At 45.3% G+C, this 20136-nt stretch overlaps 1 protein-coding gene across 9 annotated transcripts in view; it reads left to right on the top strand.

The window, feature by feature from the left end:
- Positions 1 to 20136, top strand: part of DUS2 (dihydrouridine synthase 2) — a 59863-nt gene that overhangs the window by 15855 nt on the left and 23872 nt on the right. For 8 of the 9 annotated variants that reach the window (XR_004026182.1, XR_004026179.1, XR_004026181.1 and 5 more), the window contains 5 exons: positions 33 to 176; positions 12189 to 12234; positions 16550 to 16641; positions 17498 to 17541; positions 19612 to 19672. Coding sequence is in view for 6 of the 9 variants with exons in the window: in XM_030795062.1 (XP_030650922.1) it covers positions 51 to 176; positions 12189 to 12234; positions 16550 to 16641; positions 17498 to 17541; positions 19612 to 19672 (369 nt within the window). In the remaining 3 variants the exon portion in view is untranslated. Of the gene's footprint in view, positions 1 to 32; positions 177 to 4218; positions 4304 to 12188; positions 12235 to 16549; positions 16642 to 17497; positions 17542 to 19611; positions 19673 to 20136 lie in introns of those variants that run through there. The other variant, XM_030795078.1, reaches the window with a different exon arrangement.

Genomic DNA, 20136 nt, shown 5'->3' with positions numbered 1-20136 from the left:
TTTCTGACTCCTGTTTCCTCTTTTTTTTTCAGGCTGTAACAGAGAAGGAAATGATTTTGAATAGCCTCTCTCTGTGTTACCATAATAAGCTAATCCTGGCCCCAATGGTTCGGGTAGGGACTCTTCCAATGAGGCTGCTGGCCCTGGATTATGGAGCGGACATTGTTTACTGTGAGGTAAGGGGCTCTGATTTTCTGGGTGGGCTTCTCCACAAGTGCAGACTCCTCTTCATTTGTGTGTGGGAGTGGTCAGGAGTTAGTGGGGACAGAATGGGAATTGATTTTATAGGTGTTCACCAAAGGCTGGAGGAGACGAACATGTGTGACACTGATGAGTCTTGTGAACCCTGCCAAGGTCCAGGAGCCTGGTAGCACAGAAGCGTTCTGGGATACCCTGGGCCGGGTGGATAGATAAGTCGCCTGACATGTCTGGGCAACATAGTGGGACCTCATCTCTATTTAAAAAAATAAAAGAGGCCTGGCACAGTGGCTCATGGCTGTAATCCCAGCACTTTGGGAGCCCAAGGCGGGCAGATCACCTGAGGTCAGGAGTTCGAGACCAGTCTGGCCAACACGGTGAAACCTTGTCTCTACTAAAAATAGAAAAATTAGCTGGGCATAGTGGTACGTGCCTGTAGTCCCAGCTACTCAGGAGGATGAGGCAGGAGAATTGCTTGAACCTGGGAAGTGGAGGTTGCAGTGGGCAAAGATCACGCCACTGCACTCCAGCCTGGGCAACAGAGCAAGACTCCATCTCAAAAAAAAAAAATGATAAAAATTAAAAATTAAAAGAGGCTGGGCATGGTAGCTCATGCTGTAATACTAGCACTTTGGGAGGCCAAGGCAGGAGGATCACTTGAGCCTAGGAGTTTGAGACCAGCCTGGGCAATATAGTGAGACTCCATCTCTTTTTTTAAAAAAATTTATATATTAAAAAAAATAAGCCAGGTGTGGTGGCTCACACCTGTAATCCCAGCACTTTGGGAGGCTGAGGCAGGAGGATTACTTGAATCCAGGAGTTCGAGACCAGCCCGGGCAACATAGTGAGACCCTGTCTCTACCAAAAAATAAAAAAATAAAAAATGTACAAAAGAAAAAGAAAACCACTATATAGAGAGAATGGAAGACTTAAGAGGAGATTGGCGGAAAACATACCCTTATGTACTGGGTATGTGTGTTGGTGCGTAGGAATTAATGACAGAAGAGGTAAAAGAATGAGAAAAATAGGCAAATTAAAAAGAGCGTAGTGTCCGCCCACCTCAGCCTCCCAAAGTGCTGGGATTACAGGCTTGAGCCACCGCGCCCGGTGTGTTGAAGGGCGCCTGTAGTCCCAGCTACTCGGGAGGCTGAGGTAGGAGAATGGCGTGAACCCGGGAGGCGGAGCTTGCAGTGAGCCAAGATCGCACCACTGCACTCCAGCCTGGGGGACAGAGCAAGACTCTGTCTCAAAAAAAAAAAAAAAAGAGCGTAGTGTCAGGGAAGGCAAAAGTCAGGTTTGTTAACCATGTCAGATAATGCAGAGAAATCCAGCTGCAAGAAGACCAAGCAGGTATTTGACTTGAAAATTAGGCTGGGCAGAGTGGTTCATGCCTGTGGGGGGCTAGGCAGGAGGATCGCTTGAGTCCAGGTATTCAAAACCAGTTTTGGCAACATAGGGAGACCCTGTTTCTTTTTTTTTTCTTGAGACAGAGTCTCGCTCTGTCGCCCAGGCTGGAGTGCAGTGGTGGGATCTCGGCTCACTGCAAGCTCCGCCTCCCAGGTTCATGCCATTCTTCTGCCTCAGCCTCCCGAGTAGCTGGGACTACGGGCGTCCGCCACCACGCCCGGCTAATTTCTTTTTGTATTTTTAGTAGAGATGGGGTTTCACAGTGTTAGCCAGGATGGTCTCGATCTCCTGACCTCGTGATGCGCACGTCTCCGCCTTCCAAAGTGCTGGGATTACAGGCATGAGCCACCACGCCTGGCCCCCTGTTTCTTGAAAAAAAGCAAGGAAGGAAGGAAGTGAGGAAGGAAGGAAGGAGGGAGAGAGGGAAAAGAAAATTAGACCACTGGAGGACAGCTGTAGCACATAGACATGAACACTCATGGAGTTAATGGCTTGAGGAATGAATAGCAGATGAGGGAATAGAAATAGGGCTGCTGACTACCCCTTCAGTTAAGGAAGGTACAGGCAGGTAGCTTGAGGTGGAGGAAGTAGGGTGAAGAGAGTTGTTTCTAGATGACTTGTATGTTTGTAGTATAAGAGGAAGGAAGGCGTTAGAAGGAGGCCTGAAGATTCATTTGGGGGATTTGGCGTGATGGGTAAGGTCAGGGCTTGGAGAGGACAGGAATTTTTTTTTTTTTTTTTTTAGACAGTGTCTCACTGTGTCTTCCCAGGCTGGAGTGCGGTGGCACAATCTTGGCTCACTGCAACCTCTGCTTCCCAGGTTCAAGCGATTCTCCCACCTCAGCCTCCTGAGTAGCTGGGATCACAGGTGCCTGCCTCCATGTCCAGCTAATTTTTGTATTTTTAGTAGAGATGGGGTTTTGCCATGTTGGCCAGGCTAGTCTTGAACCCTTGACCTGAGGTGATCCACCTGCCTTGGCCTCCCAAAGTGCTGGGATTATAGGCGTGAGACACTGCACCCAGCCTTAGGATTATTTTCAAGCCCTTTGGAAGTTTAGGGCCCACAATTTATGTGATTACTTCAGTATGCAACCCTCCTAATTGGGCAAGACTTGGTTTTCCTAGTAAATGTGCCCATTCCTTTCTTCCAGGGTCCTGCTCCTGTATGGAGCAGAGGAAATATGAATTAAAATGTGTTAGCTTTGTTTGATGTGCTCTTCCCTGAGAGAGTCAGTATAACTTACAAATAAACAAAGGGGTATCTACCTAGGCAGAGACCTAAGCCTTCCACCCAGATCTGCCACCTATGGAGAGCAGACAGGCAGGCAGGTCAACCTGGGTTGTGTAGGTGGCTGGGACTGGGCCCGGGGACATGGCTGAGTGTGGTGTTTGGTGCCCCCTGGTGGATCAATGGTTGTTTTGCCAGTGAGCTTTGGAGTACCAGTTGCCCGGATGTTCTTACTGGGGGTGGGGGGGAGTTGATGTGAGGTGGCCTATCTGTGGGATTAGGTAATCAAATGACCTCACCCAGCTCACAGGACCTCGTGCATATCAAGCATGTAGGCACCTCCTTAAAAACCATGAGGTGGCTCATGCCTCCCAGCACTTTGGGAGGCCAAGACAGGTGGATCACCTGAAGTCAGGAGTTCGAGACCAGCCTGAACAATATGGTGAAACCCCATCTCTACAAAAATACAAAAAATTAGCTGGATGTGGTGGTGCACGCCTGTAGTCCCAGCTACTCGGGAGGCTGAGGCAGGAGAAACACTTGAACCTGGGAGGCAGAGGTTGTAGTGAGCTGAGATTGCGCCACTGCACTCCAGCCTGGGCGACAGAGTGAGACTCTGTCTCAGAACAAAACAAAACAAAACACAACCCACAAAGTCCTCAGCCTCTGGAGGATGAGCCAGTCTGTAAAAGTCAAGGGAGCAGTAGTCTTACCACATCAGGGTCTGCCAGGAATTTTTGAGGAGTGATGACAGTTTTTGGGAGGTGCTGCAGAGGCTGCGTTCCTGTTTCTTTTTATAAGAATGGTGGGACTCTGGTGTTCCAGTCTGTGAAGAGACACCGACCTGTTAGACTTAAACTTCTTATTAAGTAGGATCAAGGGACAAGGCAGTGTTCTTAAGAGGCCCAGAGTGCCACAGCCCAGAGGCCCACAAATGATTGATTTAGGCCAGGCACAGTGGCTCATGCCTGTAATCCCAGCAATTTGGGAGGCCGAGGCAGGTGGATCACCTGAGGTCAGGAGTTCGAGACTAGCCTTGCCAGCATGGTGAAACCCCATCTCTAATAAAAATACAAATTTAGCCGAGCCTGGCGGTGCACACCTGTAATCCCAGCTACTTGGGAGGTTGAGGCAAGAGAATCGCTTGAACCCACGAGGCAGAGGTTGCAATGTGCCCAGTGTGCCATTGCACTCCAGCCTGGGTGACAAGAGCGAAACTCTGTGTCAAAAAAAAAAAAAAAAAAAAAAAAAAAAAAAAGAGAAATGAGTGATTTTTAAAGTTTTTTTTTCTTATTGTGACCAAAAACATACAAGATTTACTGTCTTAACCATTTGTAAGTGTACTGTTCAGTAGTGTTATGTATATTGACATTGTTGTGAAACAGATCTCCAGAACTTTTTCATCTTGTGAAACGGAAACCCTGCACCCATTAAACAGCAATTCCCCAGTTCCCCTTCTCCCAGCCACTGGTAACTACCATTCTACTTTCTATTTCTATGAATTACTACTTTAGATACCTTATATAAGTGGAATCATGCAGTATTTATTTATTTGTGACTGGCTTATTTATTGTTTGTGACTGGCTTATTTCCCTTAGCATGATGTCATCAAGGCTTACCTATGTTATAGCATGTGACAACATTTCCATCCTTTTTAAGGCTGAATAATACTCTATGTATATATCACATTTGGTTTATCCATTCATCCGTTAATGGCCATTGGGTTGCTTCTGTCTCTTTCAATTGTGAATAATGCTGCTGTGAACATGGGTGTGCAAATAATCTCTTTGAGACACTGCTTTTAATTCTTTTTTTTTTTTTTTTGAGACGGAGTCTCGCTCTGTCACCAAGGCTGGGGTGTAGTGGCGCGATCTCGGCTCACTGCAAGCTCTGCCTCCCGGGTTCACGCCATTCTCCTGCCTCAGCCTCTCCAAGTAGCTGGGACTACAGGCGCCCGCCACCACGCCGGGCTAATTTTTTTGTATTTTTAGTAGAGACGGGGTTTCACCGTGGTCTCGATCTCCTGACCTCGTGATCCGCCCACCTCGGCCTCCCAAAGTGCTGGGATTACAAGTGTGAGCCACTGCGCCCAGCCAATTCTTTTGATTATATATCCAGAAGTGGGATTGCTAGATCATATGGTGGTTTTTAATTTTTTGAGGACCCTCCATTCTGTTTCCCATAACTATAATGGCTGCATCATTTTACAATCCCACTAACAGCATGCAAAGCTTCCGGTTTCTCTGCATCCTCAGAAATGCTTGTTTGATTGTTGTTTTTGAGACAGTCTTATCCTGTCGCCCAGGCTGGAGTGCAGTGATGTGATCATAGTTCATACCAGCCTGGAGCTCCTGGGCTGAAGGGATCCTCCTGCTTCAGCCTCCTGAGTAGCTGGGACTACAGGCTTATGCCACCACACCTGGCTAATTTTATTTTATTTATTTATTTATTTTTATTTTTATTTTATTTTTATTTTTTTTTTGAGACAGAGTCTCGCTCTATCGCCCAGACTGGAGTGCCATGGCATGATCTCAGTTCACTGCAACCTCTGCTTCCTGGGTTCAAGCAATTCTTGTGCCTCAGCCTCCTGAGTAGCTGGGATTACGGGCATGCACCACTGTACCTGGCTAATTTTTCTATTTTTGGTAGAGACGGGGTTTTTCCATGTTGGCCAGACTGGTCTCGAACTCCTGGCCTCAGATGATCTGCCTGCCTCAGCCTCCCAAAGTGCTCCCAAAGTGCTCTGGTCTCGGACTCCTGGCCTCAGATGATCTTCCTGCCTCAGCCTCCCAAAGTGCTGGGATTACAGGCGTGAGCCACCATGCCCAGCCACATCTGGCTAATTTTTAAATCTTTTGTAGGGACAGGATTTCTCTATGTTGCCTAGGCTGGTCCCAAACAGGTGGCCTCAAGTGATCCTCTCACCTGGGCCTCTCAAGGTACTGGGATTGGCTGGGCGTGATGGCTCACGCCTGTAATCTCAGAACTTTGGGAGGCCAACTCAGGCGGATCACGAGGTCAGGAGTTTGAGACCAGCCTGGGCAACATGGTGAAACCCCGTCTCTACAAAAATACAAAAATTAGCCGGGTGTGGTGGTGCCCATCTGGAATCCCAGCTACTGGGGAGGCTGAGACAGGAGAATTGCTTGAACCCATGAGGCGGAGGTTGCAGTGAGCTGAGATCACGCCGTTGCACTCCAGCTTGGTGTCAGAGCAAGACTCTGTCTCAGGGAGAAAAAAAAAAAAGTGCTGGGATTACAGGTGTGAGCCACTGTGCCTGGCTCACTTATTGTTTTTTTTGATGGTAGCCATCCTAATGGATATGAGGTGATATTTCACTGTGGTTTATTTCTCTGATTAGTGATGATTAGTGATGGTGAACATCTTTTTATATGCTTTTTTGGCCATTTGTATGTCATATTCACCCAGAATAGGTAATTTTTTAAAAACAACAAATTAAAAATTATGTTTTTAAAAAGAAATAATTTCTTTTCTTTTTTTTTGAGATGGAGTCTTGCTCTGTTGCCCACGCAGGAGTGCAGTGGCACCATCTTGGCTCACTGCAACCTTCACCTCCCTGGTTCAAGCAATCCTTCTGTCTCGGCCTCGCAAGGAGCTGGGACTACAGGTGCATGCCCCCACGCCTGCTTAATTTAGGTATTTTTGGTAGAGACAGGGTTTTGGCATGTTGGCCGGGCTTGTATTGAACTCCTGGCCTCAAGTGATCCTCCTGCTTGGGCCTTCCAAGGTGCTGGGATTACAGGCTTGAGCCACTGCACCGGGTCTGTGCTCTTGTAAAAAATCAGTTAATCATAGATGTTTTGATTTATATCTGGACTCTCATTTCTGTTACGCTGGTCTGTATGTCTACCTGTATGCCAGTACCACAGCCTTTTTTTTTCTTTCTCCTTACTGGTGAATTGAGGATACAACACAGTCTTGATTATTGTAGCTTGGTAGGTTTTAAGATTGGGAAGTATAAATTCTCCAACTTTTTCTCCTCTTTCAAGATTGTTTTGTCTAATCTGGGTTCTTTGCATTGCTATATGAATTTTAGGATCAGCTAGTCAATTCTGCCAGAAAGGCAGCTGGGATTTTGATGGAGTTTGCATTGAATCTATAGATTAGTAGATTAGTTTAGGGGTTTTTGCTGTCATAACAATATTTAGTATTCTAATCCATGCATGAACATGAGATGTCTTTATTTAGGTCTTCCTTAATTTCTTTCTTTCTTTTTTTTTTTTTTTTGAGATGAGGTCTCACTGTGTTACCCAGGCTCAAGTACAGTGACATGATCTCAGCTCACTGCAACTTCTGCCTCCTGGGCTCAAGCCATCCTCCTACCTCAGCCTCCTAAGTAGCTGGGACTACAGCCATACTCCACCCCACATGGCTAATTTTTGTATTTTTTTGTAGAGCTAGGGTTTCACCGTGTTTCCCAGGCTGGTCTCAAACTCCTGATCTCAAAGTGATCTGCCTGCCTAGGCCTCCCAAAGTTCTGGGATTAAAAGCATGAGCCATTGGGCCGGGTCAGGTCTTCTTTAATTTCTTTCAACAGTGTTTCATAGTTTTCAGTATATGAGTCTCATACCTCTTTTTTTGAATTATTTCCTATGTGTTTTATTTTTATTTTTTGAGACAGAGTCCCGCTCAGTTGCCCAGGCTGCAGTGCAGTGGCGCAATCTCGTCTCACTGCAACTTCTGCCTCCCGGGCTCAAGCCATTCTCCTGCCTCAGCCTCCCGAGTAGCTGGGATTACAGGCGCCCACCACCGTGCCCGGGTAATTTTTGTATTTTTAATAGAAATGGGGTTTCACCATGTTGGCCAGGCTGGTCTTGAACTCCTGACTTCAGGCAATCCGCCCAGCTCGGCCTCCCAAAGTGCTGAGATTACAGGCGTGAGCCACTGTGCCCGGCGGTTTTATTCTTTTAGATGTTATTACAAATGGAATTTCTTAATTTCATTTTTGGATTGTTCATTACTAGTGTATAAAATATAATTGATTTTTGTGTATTGATCTTGTGTCCTTGACCTTGCTGAACTTGTTTATTAGCATGTATGTTCTCTTTCTGTCTCTCTCTGTCTCTAGTGTGTGTATATGTATGGGTGGGGGAAACTTCCATAGGCTTTCTATATACAAGATCACATTGGCCCGGCGTGGTGGCTCACACTTGTAATCCCAGCACTTTGGGAGACCGAGGCAGGTAGATCACCCATGGTCGGGAGTTTGAGACCAGCCTGGCCAACACGATGAAACCCCATCTCTATTAAAAAAAAATACAAAAAATTAGCTGGGCATGGTGGTGGACGCCTGTAATCCTAGCTACTAGGGAGGCTGAGGCAGGAGAATCGCTTGAACCCAGGAGGTGGAGGTTGCAGTGAGCCGAGATTATACCACTGCACTCCAGCCTGGGCAACAAGAGCAAAACTCTGTCTAAAAAAAAAAAAAAAAAAATCACATCATCTGCAAATATATTTTTACTTTTTCCTTTCTAATATGGATGCCTTTTTATTTTATTTTTTTTCTGCCTAATTGTCCTGGCTGGAACTTTCTTTTCTCTTTTTTTTTTTGAGACGGAATTTTGCTCTTGTTGCCCAGGCCCTGGAGTGGAGTGAAGTGGCATGATCTTGGCTCACTGCAACGTCTGCCTCCCATGTTCAAGTGATTCTTCTGCCTCAGATTCTCAAGTAGCTGGGATTACAGGCATGAGTGGCTAATTTTTGTATTTTTAGTAGATACGGGGTTTCACCATGTTAGGCTGGTCTCGAACTCCTGACCTTAGGTGATCCACCCTCCTCGGCCTCCCGAAGTGCTGAGATTACAGGCGTGAGCCACTGTCCCTGGCCTGGGAAACTTTTTAAATTTTAAAATTTATTCTTATTTTCAAAATTTTAGATTCAGGGGTATATATGCGGATTTGTTACAAGGGTACCATGTGTGATGCTGAGGGTTTGGGCTTCTATTGATCCTGTCACCCAGATAGTGAACATAATACCCAATAGGATCTTCTTTAGCCCTTGCCCCCTCTCTGCTTCCTGTCTTTGGAAGTCTCCAGTGTCTGTTGTTCCCATATTTATGTTCGTGTGTACCCAATGCTTAGCTCCCGCTTATAAGTGAGAACATACGTTATTTGGGTTTGTTTCTGTGTTAATTTGCTTAGGATAATGGCCACCAGCTGCATCTATGTTGCTGTAAAGTACACGATTTCATTCATTTTTTTTTTTTTTTTTTTTGAAACGGAGTCTCCCTCTGTTGCCTAGGCTGGAGTGCAGTGGCACGATCTCAGCTCACTGTAGCCTCCGCCTCCCAGGTTCAAGCGATTCTCCTGTCTCAGCCTCCCCAGTAGTTGGGATTACAGGCCTGTGCCACCACGCTCGGCTAATTTTTGTTGGCCTAAGCCAACTGTGCCTGGCCTTAATTTCTTGTTTTAGGTCTATTCCCATTTTTTATTTCTTGAGTCAGATTCAGTAGTGTGTGTCCATTTCACGTAGGTTATCTAATTTTTTGGCATACAATGCTTTATATTATTTCCTTATAATCCTTTTTATTTCTTTAAGGTCAGAAGTAACGTTTTCTCTCTCATTCTGATTTTTTTTTTTTTTTGAGACGAAGTCTCGCTCTGTCGCTGAGGCTAGAGTGCAGTGGCACCATCTTGGCTCACTGCAAGCTCCACCTGCCGGGTTCATGCCATTCTCCTGCCTCAGCCTCCGGAGCAGCTGGGACTACAGGTGTCTGCCACCACACCCAGCTAATTTTGTTTTTGTATTTTTAGTAGAGATGGGGTTTCATTGTGTTAGCCAGGATGGTCTTGATCTCCTGACCTCGTGAGCTGCCCACCTCGGCTTCCCAAAGTGCTGGGATTACAGGTGTGAGCCACCACGCCTGGCCTTTTTTTTTTTTTGAGATGGAGTCTTGCTCTGTTGCCAGGCTGGAGTGCAGTGGTGCAGTCTTGGCTCACTGCAGCCTCCGCCTCCTGGGTTCAAGCAATCCTCCTGCCTCAGCCTCCCAAGTGGCTGGGATTACAGGCATGTGCCACCACGCTTGACTAATTTTTGTATTTTTGGTAGAGATGGAGTTTCACCATGTTGGCCAGGCTGGCCTTGAACTCCTGACCTCGTGATCTGCCCTCCTCGGCCTCCCAAAGTGCTGGGATTACAGGCGTGAGCCGCCGCGCCTGGCCTCTCTTATTCTGGTTTTAATAATTTTGGTCTTCTCTCTTTTTTTCCACTGGCAGTCTAGCTAAAAGTTTGTCAATTTTGTTGATATTTTCAAATAACAAAGTTTTTGTTATTGTTGTTGTTGTTGTCATTGTTGTTTTTTCCCCAGATGGAGTCTTGCTCTGTTGCCCAGGCTCTGGAGTGCAATGGCACAATCTCGGCTCACTGCAACCTCCGCCTCCCTGGTTCAAGCAATTCTCCTGCCTCAGCCTCCTGAGTAGCTGGGATTGCAGACGTGTACCACCATGGCCAGCTAACTTTTGTATTTTAGTAGAGATGGGGTTTCACCATGTTGGCCAGGATGGTCTTGAACTCCTGACCTCAAGTGATCTACCTGACTCGGCCTCCCAGAGTGCTGGGATTATAGGCATGAGCCACCATGCCTGGCGTGTTTTTTTTTTTTTTTTTTTGAGACAGGTGTCACTCTGTTGCCCAGGGTGGCATGCAGTGGCGCAATCACAGTTCACTGCAACCTCGACCATCTGGGCTTAAGCGATTCTCCTGCCTCAGCGTCCCGTGTAGCTGGGACCACAGGCACATGCCACCACGCCCGGCTAATTTTTAAAAATTTTTTGTAGAGATAAGGTCTTACTTTGTTGCCCATGCTGGTCTTTAACTCCTGAGCTCAAGCAATCCTCCTGCTTCGGTTTTCTAAAGTGTAGGGATTACAGACGTAAGCCATCATATCTGGCCAGGGTTTGTTGTTGTTTGTTTGCTTAGTGACTATTCTGAACTAATTTTGTAAGCCCTGTGTTCTTTGCCATGTGTGGCCTATAAAGTTCTCCTGGGTTAGCTTAATTGTTAGCTAATATTTGGATGGAGATTTCCATAAATACTTGGAAACAATAAACTTCCCAATCTTTGATGTGGTACGTGTCTTACTTTTTCCTGTTCTAGTCCTTACCAAAGCTCAGTTTGGCTACTGAATTTCTTTTTATAAGCACAGACCATTCAGTGCTTCCTACTTGTCCACTTGCCTTCTTGCCTGTCCCTGCAACTAGGATCACTGGCTACTGGGGCTCTGAGTTGGGCTCTGCCCATCCCTTGGGATGCCACACTGATTCTTGGGGGTTGGATGTCAACCATGTCCAAACTGCTTGGTTGTGGTGATTTGTTTGTTCAGGCCTAGTGGTCATCAGATATTTGATGACCTGCATACTGCATGGAGAGAATGGCCACAGAAACACCTAGAGCATTTGTTAATCTGATGGTGGGTATGCTGGAGGAAGTCCCGTGGATACTATGAGGATTCTTTGACCATTGTCCCTAGGTACTCCGATGAGTGAGTAGGAGGTCATTGTGCCCACTTGGCTGGGGTTGTGACTTGCTGGGGCTCATAGGGAATCAGTATGGGGGTTAGTACCAGGAGTGAGTGCCTCTTCTTTTCTTTTCTGGACCCCCAGAATCCATGGGCATGAACTTCTGGGCAGTGTGACAGGTGTCTGCTGAGATTATGATGGAACAAAGCAGAACAGTCTTGTCTCCAACTAAGAATTAGAGAATCTCAGTCCTCCAGCAGATAGGAGGTTTTCCTCCATTTTTATGATGTGATTTTGAAGAACCCCCCTTTTTCTTTCTTTCCTTAGTCTGTTTGAGTATCTCCAGAGTTGGGGACCTCACCCTTTTCATTTCCACATAGTGTGACCTATGTTGGATAGGGGTTTTAGACTTTTCTTTCTTGTGTTCATCTCAGATCTTCCTCCCTTTGCTTCTATTCACTGGTTCCAGTTTTGTTCTTGGATGTTTCTTGGGAGCCCTTCACTACCTGCCCTTTGCTTAGGGATAGGTGGGATATTCTTTGATGGGGTGGGCTTCTGCTGAGACCAGTACGTGAGGAAATTTTCCAAGTGAATACATCCTGGATGATTATTATCTTTCTGGCTAAGTGGTTCATTCATTCTAGGCCCCAAACATCTCCAAGTTTCCTGGGAAGAGCAGCTAATTGAGAGTAGCTCACTCTGGCTCCTGCTTGCCATGCTTGGGTGGGGAGGATAGCACTACATGTCCCAAAAGCCGTGGTTTGTTGTTGGTAGTAGGGCAACTGGCCAAGCGATTCTCATTAGGTATGTGATGAAAATCCTTCATGCCCAGAGCCTACATGTTCAGGACTGACAAGCGTCCTCTGATTCCTCTGCAGGAGCTGATCGACCTCAAGATGATTCAGTGCAAGAGAGTTGTTAATGGTGAGTACAGATCTGGCTCCAGAATTATGCATATGCCCTGCTGGGCTCAAGCAGCACTACCACTGCCCTTGCCTGGGGTGACAGTGTCTTGCCTGGCTTCATTGAGTAATTCTGTAGATCCCATGCTCCCTTGAGAGCAGTCACTGATCTCCAGAGGCCATGGCAAAAAGCCTGATATGAAACAGGCTAAGAGTGCCTTTCACTCACAGGCTTGCTGGCATAGAAATCACGATGTATCATAGCATAGGAGGGACTCTAGGAGCCTTGGAGTCAGGATGGCTTTAGCATTGGCCCTGGCTTGGTCACTTGCTAGGTGTGTGACCTTGGGCAGGCCATATGACCTCTGTTTGCCTTAGTTCCTTTATCTGTAAAATGAAATCATGGTCTTTGCTTTACTTAAATCATAGGGTTGGAGTGAGGACCAAATAAGATAAGGTACATATAAGTACTGTGGACGCCCTATGCTCTGTGCAAATGTGATTGTGATGAACTGTAGTTTTGCTGATACTTTATTGATGAGGCTTATTCTGCTTTGATTATAGTTGTGGTATATTCCTTGAGGTTTTTTATACATATGTATATGCTTGTGAAATCTTTTTTTTTTTGAGACAGAATCTCCCTCTGTTGCCTAGGCTGGAGTGCAATGGCACGGTCTTGGTTCACTGCAACCTCTGCCTCCCAGGTTCAAGCAATTCTCCTGCCTCAGCCTCCCGAATAGCTGGGACTACAGGCGCATGCCACCACACCCGGCTAATTTTTGTATTTTTTTTTTTTTTTTTGAGACGGAGTCTCGCTCTGTCGCCCAGGCTGGAGTGCAGTGGCGCGATCTCGGCTCACTGCAAGCTCCGCCTCCCGGGTTCACGCCATTCTCCTGCCTCAGCCTCTCCGAGTAGCTGGGACTACAGGCGCCCGCCACCACGCCCGGCTAATTTTTTGTATTTTTAGTAGAGACGGGGTTTCACCGTGGTCTCGATCTCCTGACCTCGTGATCTGCCCGCCTCGGCCTCCCAAAGTGCTGGGATTACAAGTGTGAGCCACCGCGCCCGGCCAATTTTTGTATTTTTAGTAGAGAAGGGGTTTCACCATGGTGGCCAGGCTGGTCTTGAACTCTTGACCTCTTGATCCGCCTGCCTTGGCCTCCCAAAGTGCTGGAATGACAGGTGTGAGCCACCATGCCTGGCCGAACAATTTTAAATTATATATTTTTTTCTGTGTGATAAAAAATTCAATATTATAGATCAGTGTAACCTAGAAAATGAAAATCCTCCATAATCCTACACCTAAAGAGGTAATCAGAAAGAGGAATAATGTATGTTTTTCTATACGTATAGTAAATAATGTGTGTGTACAAAATATGACATGTTTATATATATCCCTCTTCTAGGTCGAAGATAAGGAGAAAAAAATGTATCTATATCTATATATCTATATCTATATCTATATCTATATTTATCTATCTCCCCACCCCATGAGATCATACAACACGTGTTGTTTTGCCATTTACTTATCTTTAGGTCATTTGCCCATGTCAGTACCTAGGGGCAACTATGTCAGAATTGATTTTACCAGAGCCTTAACAGGGGTTCCCAGTATTTTGCTGTTATAAACAGAGTTGCATTATAAACACACAAATATTTTGTGGTTCTTCTCTCATACTTCTTCCTGCCAGTCATGAGCTGTCTCTGTCAGTGATCACTTTGATTACCTCTCTCAATATGTCATTGCCTTTATCCCACCCGAAAAGCCTTCTCATCTGTTTAGTGCTGGATGATAATAACACTGTCCATGTATGGAAATGCTTTAAGAGCATCAAAGATCTCATGTATTTCTCAAGACAGCCTTTGAGGTAGGCATATTCTCCTATCTGCCACCTTCAGTCTTTTTCATGTATAGTGATCTTTGAAAGCTAATAATGGTAGTACCTATTGTGGAGCTTCTTTAGGAAGCTGACAGATAAAATACAGTTGCTTCTCATTATGCACAGTTGTTGTTTCTGTAAAGTTGCTTTAAACATCAAATGAGCAGATACTGAACCATTGGCCCTGGGGGAAACAAAGGGTTAGGTTTGTGCAAGCCTCTGGTCATATTTTCATCAACTCATCAGTCCATAACTTTGTTTTATGTGTGTTTCTTTGTTTTTGTTTGGTTTCTTTTTTGTGACCAGGTCTCACTCTGTTGCTCAGGCTGGAGTGTAGTGGTGTGACCATAGCTCACTGCAGCCTCAAACTCCTGAGCTCAAATGATCATCCTGCCTCAGCCTTCCAAGTAGCTGGGATTTCAGGTGCACACCTCCATGCCCAGCCAATTTTTAAATTTTTTGTAGAGATGGGGGTCTTGCTATGTTCCCCAGCTGGTCTCAAACTCCTGGCCTCAGGTGATCCCCCTGCCTCGGCCTCCCAAAATACTGGGATTACAGGACTGAGCCATCACATCGGCCATGTGTTTCTGTTTAAAGCCATATTATTTAATATATACCATTGATTCACTTAACACTGAACCCACTAACATGTGTAATAGTGCTATAATTTCATGCCTAAACAAAGCTTATTCAAGATGTGTATTTTCTCTGTAAGGCCCATGACAGTATTCTTGTGCTTAGGAACATTAGACAGTATTTCAGCAGTATGGTTGGGACCATTTTATTTTATTTATTTTATTTTTTTTGAGATGGAGTCTCACTCTGTAGCCCAAGCTAGAGTGCAGCGGCATGATCTTGGCTCACTGCAACCTCCTCCTTCCTGGCTCAAGAGATTCTTGTGCCTCAGCCTTCCCAGTAGTGGGGACTACAGGTGTGTGCCACCACACCTGGCTAATTTTTTTTTTTTGTATTTTAGTAGAGACTGAGTTTCACCATGTTGCCCAGGGTGGTCTCGAACTCCCTGACCTCAGGTAACCCACCGCCTCGGCCTCCCAAAGTGCTGGGATTACAGGTGTGAGCCACCGCACCCGGCCACTTGGGACCATTTTAAACAGTGAGATCACCAACAAAAAGCATAGACATGCAGAAATGTGGCATGAAATATACCACAAAAGGGACACTTGTTGACAGTATGAGAGCTGAAGGGAGAAGACAGAGCATCACCTTGTTTGCCCTCAGTTGGGAACATGCACATCAGGCAACTTGAAACTTTCACCACTCTGTTCCTGTCCTTGGATGACCGTGAAAACATCACAAGTATTGATTTTGGGGTCACAAATAAATGTTAGCAAATAGTCACATTTGCAAATATGCAACTATGAATAGTATAGGAGATTGATTGTTATATAGTAACCTTCCACTCATAGCACCTGTCTCACTGTAAGTAAATAGTAAATTTGCTGAACTTCAGAGTGATGTTTTCTGGGAAAATTTGGGCCATATCTGAAACATAGACAAACTTCCATGTATGGACTTTTTTTTTTTTTTTTTTTGAGACAGAACCTCCCTCTGTTGCCCAGGCTAGAGTGCAGTGGCATGATCTCAGCTCACTGCAATCTCCGCCTCCCAGGTTCAAGAGATTCTCCTGCCTCAGCCTCTTGAGTAGCTGGTATTACAGGCACCCTCCACCACGCCCAGCTAATTTTTGTATTTTTAGTAGAGATGGGGTTTTGCCATGTTGTGTAGGCTGGTCTCAAACTCCTAACCTCACGTGATCCACCTGCCTTGGCCTTCCAAAGTGCTAGGATTAGAGGCGTGAGTCACTGCGCCTGGCTATGTATGTACATTTTGTTTCAACATTTTTTTTTTTTTTCGAGACGGAGTCTTGCTCTGTCGCCCAGGCTGGAGTGTAATGGTGCAATCTCGGCTCACTGCAACCTCCGCCTCCCAGGTTCAAGTGATTCTCCTGCCTCAGCCTCTCGAGTAGCTAGGATTACAGGCACACCCCACCACGTCTGGCTAATTTTTGTATTCTTATTAGAGACGGTGTTTCACCATGTTGGCCAGACTGGTCTCGAACTCTTGACCTCATGATCCACCTGCCTCGGCCTCCCAAGGTGCTGGGATTACAGGCGTGAGCCACCATACCCAGCCCTGTTTTAACATTTTAAGCATTGCAAAATGTTAACCACCATTCAGAAAAAGTGCATTAAACACAAACATGCAGTTTCACAAGTAATTGCAAAATGAACAACCATCACCCAGGTCAGGAAATAGACCATCCTCATCATCACAGAAGCCTCCCATGTGCATAGTTATTTTTGGTAAGAATGGTATACATTTAGGATCTCTTTCCCCTCGAAGCTTATACTCTGGCTGTGTTTTCTTCCAGGGCTTAAGCTAGGGTTGAACTTGCATCTTCATTGAGTGACCCTATCTGTTTGGGTTTTCTTGCAGAGGTGCTCAGCACAGTGGACTTTGTCGCCCCTGATGATCGAGTTGTCTTCCGCACCTGTGAAAGAGAGCAGAACAGGGTGGTCTTCCAGATGGTGAGGGACCCCATTGCTGCATGCCCTCCTGAGGCTCACCATCCCCTGGGATTTCCCAACTCATGCCCTGTGCCAGGCCAGTGTTGAATACCTGGGGTACATTGTACAACGATGGCTTCCTGAAGATTCTGCTTTAATGTTTTCCAAAGAGCCAGTCATGAGTAATTATACTATTGGAGATAGTTTATGGAAATCAAGCTATCACAGTCTTATATGTCTCTAGTCTCAAATTTAATTTACTTACTTGTAGGAATTGTCTGTTTGGCATGATTTCTCTATTTTTTTTTTATCCCTAGCATTGATTACTCAGATCATAGTCTTTGTTTTTATGTAGTGTGTATATATTTCTCATAGAAAAAAATTAGGATTTTTCAAGAGTAGTTAAGATTTGTATTTGAGTTGTGATGACTCTATAGTGCTCTTCTCTCGCTTTGGGCATTTCTTGATGCTTTTTCAGAAACATCCTGAATGATGTTTAGGTTTCTAAAAAAATGATAACAGTGGGTAACCATGTGATAAAACAAATCTAGCAAAAGGTTAATTGTAGAATCTAAATGGTGAGTGTTTGAATGGTCACTATAAAATGTTTTCAAGTTTTTTTATATGTTTGAGTGTAATCATAGTATAGATAACATTTTCTAGACCTTCCAAGTCCACCTTTTTCGGCTGGCAGTGAGCTAGTCTAGTGGGCTGGCCGTTTAAGAGAAAGCCAGCCTGACTCTGTTGTTGGTGTGTGGGGTATGTGTGTGTATGTGTGTGCTGCATGTGTGTGTATGTGTGTGCTGCATGGGTGTGTTTGTCAGTGCATGTGTATCTGTGTCAGGGCAGTGGTTGATGCAGCCTCTTGTGTTCCCAGGGGACTTCAGACGCAGAGCGAGCCCTTGCTGTGGCCAGGCTTGTGTAAGTTCCTCCTCCGTCTTTAGCGCTGCCTTTGCCTCCCCTTTGAACTGTGAGGGTTTAATGTCCTGGTGACTTTGGAGGTGACTCACCCTTCTGCCTTCTAGCCCATTACCTTCTGTTTCCAGGTTAAGAGTGTCTGGTTTCCGGCCAGGCGCGGTGGCTCATGCCTGTAATCCCAGCACTTCCGGAGGCTAAGGCAGGTGGATCATGAGGTCAAGAGATCGAGACTATCTTGGCCAACATGGTGAAACCCTGTCTCTACTAAAAATACAAAAATTAGCTGGGTGTGGTGGCACGTGCCTGTAGTCCCAGCTACTCAGGAGGCTGAGGCAGGAGAATCACTTGAACCCGGGAGGCAGATGTTGCAGTGAGCTGAGATTGCGCCATTGCACTCTAGCCTGGTGACTTAGCGAGACTCTGTCTTAAAAAAAAAAATAAAAAAAAAAAACAGTATCTAGTTTCCTTTTCTTTGTGGCATCCAAGGGCTGGCCTGGGACTCATGTGTACCCACAGTGCCTAGATCTCAGAGAACCTCTATGCGTATTGGGGAGAACTGTTTTTTTTGTATTTATTCATGAAACTCCCTTTCCAGGGACTCCCATGACTATGAGTCCTGAAGCTTTAAGTATCAAAGTATAGGTAAGACATATTGCTTCCTGAATTAACAAAGATAGGAAGCCTGGGGAACATAGGCGGAGCTCATCTCTACAAAAATGGTGGTGCATGCCAGTGGTCCCAACTACTTGGAAGGCTGACATGGAAGGATCACTTGGGCCCAGGAAGTCGAGGCTGCAGTGAGCCTCCACTGCGCCACTGGACTCCAGCCTGGGGAACACAGTGAGACCCTGTCTCAAGAACAAAAACAAAGGCAGGAGAGTGCTATAGTTAATGTGATAGGTTTTGAAGTTAAGACAGACCTGGTTTGGAATTCTGGTTTTGCTACTTGTTAACTGTGTGACCTGAGATAAGTTACTTAACCTCAGTGAAAACCTAGTTTTCTCACCTATAAAATAGTGCTACCAACCTCTGGCATAGGGAAGGGTAAATGAAATAATGCATGTAAAGGCCGGGCGTGGTGGCTCACGCCTGTAATCCCAGCACTTTGGGAGGCTGAGACGGGCGGATCACGAGGTCAGGAGATCGAGACCATCCTGGCTAACATGGTGAAACCCCGTCTCTACTAAAAATACAAAAAATTAGCCGGACGCAGTGGCGGGCGCCTGTAGTCCCAGCTACTCGGGAGGCTGAGGCAGGAGAATGGCGTGAACCCAGGAGGCGGAGCTTGCAGTGAGCCGAGATCGCGCCACTGCACTCCGGCCTGGGCCAAAGAGGAGACTCCGTCTCAAAAAAAGAGAAATAATGCATGTAAATGTCTTTGCTGCATGTGGCACATAATGAGATCTTAGTAAGTGTTAGCTGTTGTTATAATTACAAAGAGAGTGAGCGGGAACTCAGGCAGTTATTGCTGCTGATCACGGACTATTAACTATGTATTAACATTTAGGTTGGTGCAAAAGTAATTGTGGTTTTCGCCATTACGTTCAATGGCAAAAACCGCAGTTACTTTTGCACCAACCTAATACATACCAGAGGACGGAGTGAGGATTCTTTTTACATCTAAGAATTGTTTGGATTAAACCATCTGTGCAGCCCAGCCAACAAAGGCAGTGCTAGAACTTCCACCAGAAGCTGTCTTCTGGCAAAGGGCCCTTAGGCTCATGTCACTTTTCTGCATTGACAAATGGCTTTTACTATTTCAGCCGAGTTCAGTGTGCCCATCTGAGTTATCTGATACAACTCCAAAGTAGCAAAGCCCTCTGCATCTAGCCCTTTATAGATGTGTGCACACATTATGTCTTTTCTCTGGATTTCTGCTCAGATGAGGCAGGTGCACATTTTAGGGATGGGTTTCTTTCCCATTTTTCAGCTTCTGTCATTGGGGGTTGGTGTGTTTCACAGAGTCAGGGACAGGGTAAGAGGTTCATGAGCACAGGCCCATCCATGCCTTTAATTTCACCTTCTTTGCTCTAATTCAATATTTATTACCTTTACCCCTTCATCCTTTTCCAGAGAAAATGATGTGGCTGGTATTGATGTCAACATGGGCTGTCCAAAAGAATATTCCACCAAGGTAAACTGGTTTCTTTATACTCCTCATAAATGTAGGATGCAGATTAAGAGGCTGACAAGACATAACTAAGTATAGTACCTAACTCTGGACTGGATTCTGTACTAGATGGGGAAAATGCTCAAAAAGATATTGTTAGATGAACTGACAACATTAGAATAGGGACCATAGTATATTAGCTAAATATACTGTATCAATGTAAACTTATGAAGATAAGTCTTCTCTGGTTATGTAACAGAATATCCCTATTCTTAGAGAATACACACTGAAATATTTAGGAGTAAGGGACTATGATATATGTAACTTACCCTCAAGTGGTTTATACATATACACACACACTCATATATCACACACACATACGTATATAGATTCATACATAGATTATATATATCTTATATATTATATATAAATATGTTATATATTATATGTTATATATTATATAATATATAGTTATATTGCATTACATA

This window comes from Nomascus leucogenys, chromosome 2 (genome assembly GCF_006542625.1).
Source record: "Nomascus leucogenys isolate Asia chromosome 2, Asia_NLE_v1, whole genome shotgun sequence".
NCBI lineage: Eukaryota > Metazoa > Chordata > Mammalia > Primates > Hylobatidae > Nomascus > Nomascus leucogenys.
Note: the sequence above shows the minus strand (reverse complement) of the source record. Positions and strands in the feature narration are given on the sequence as shown.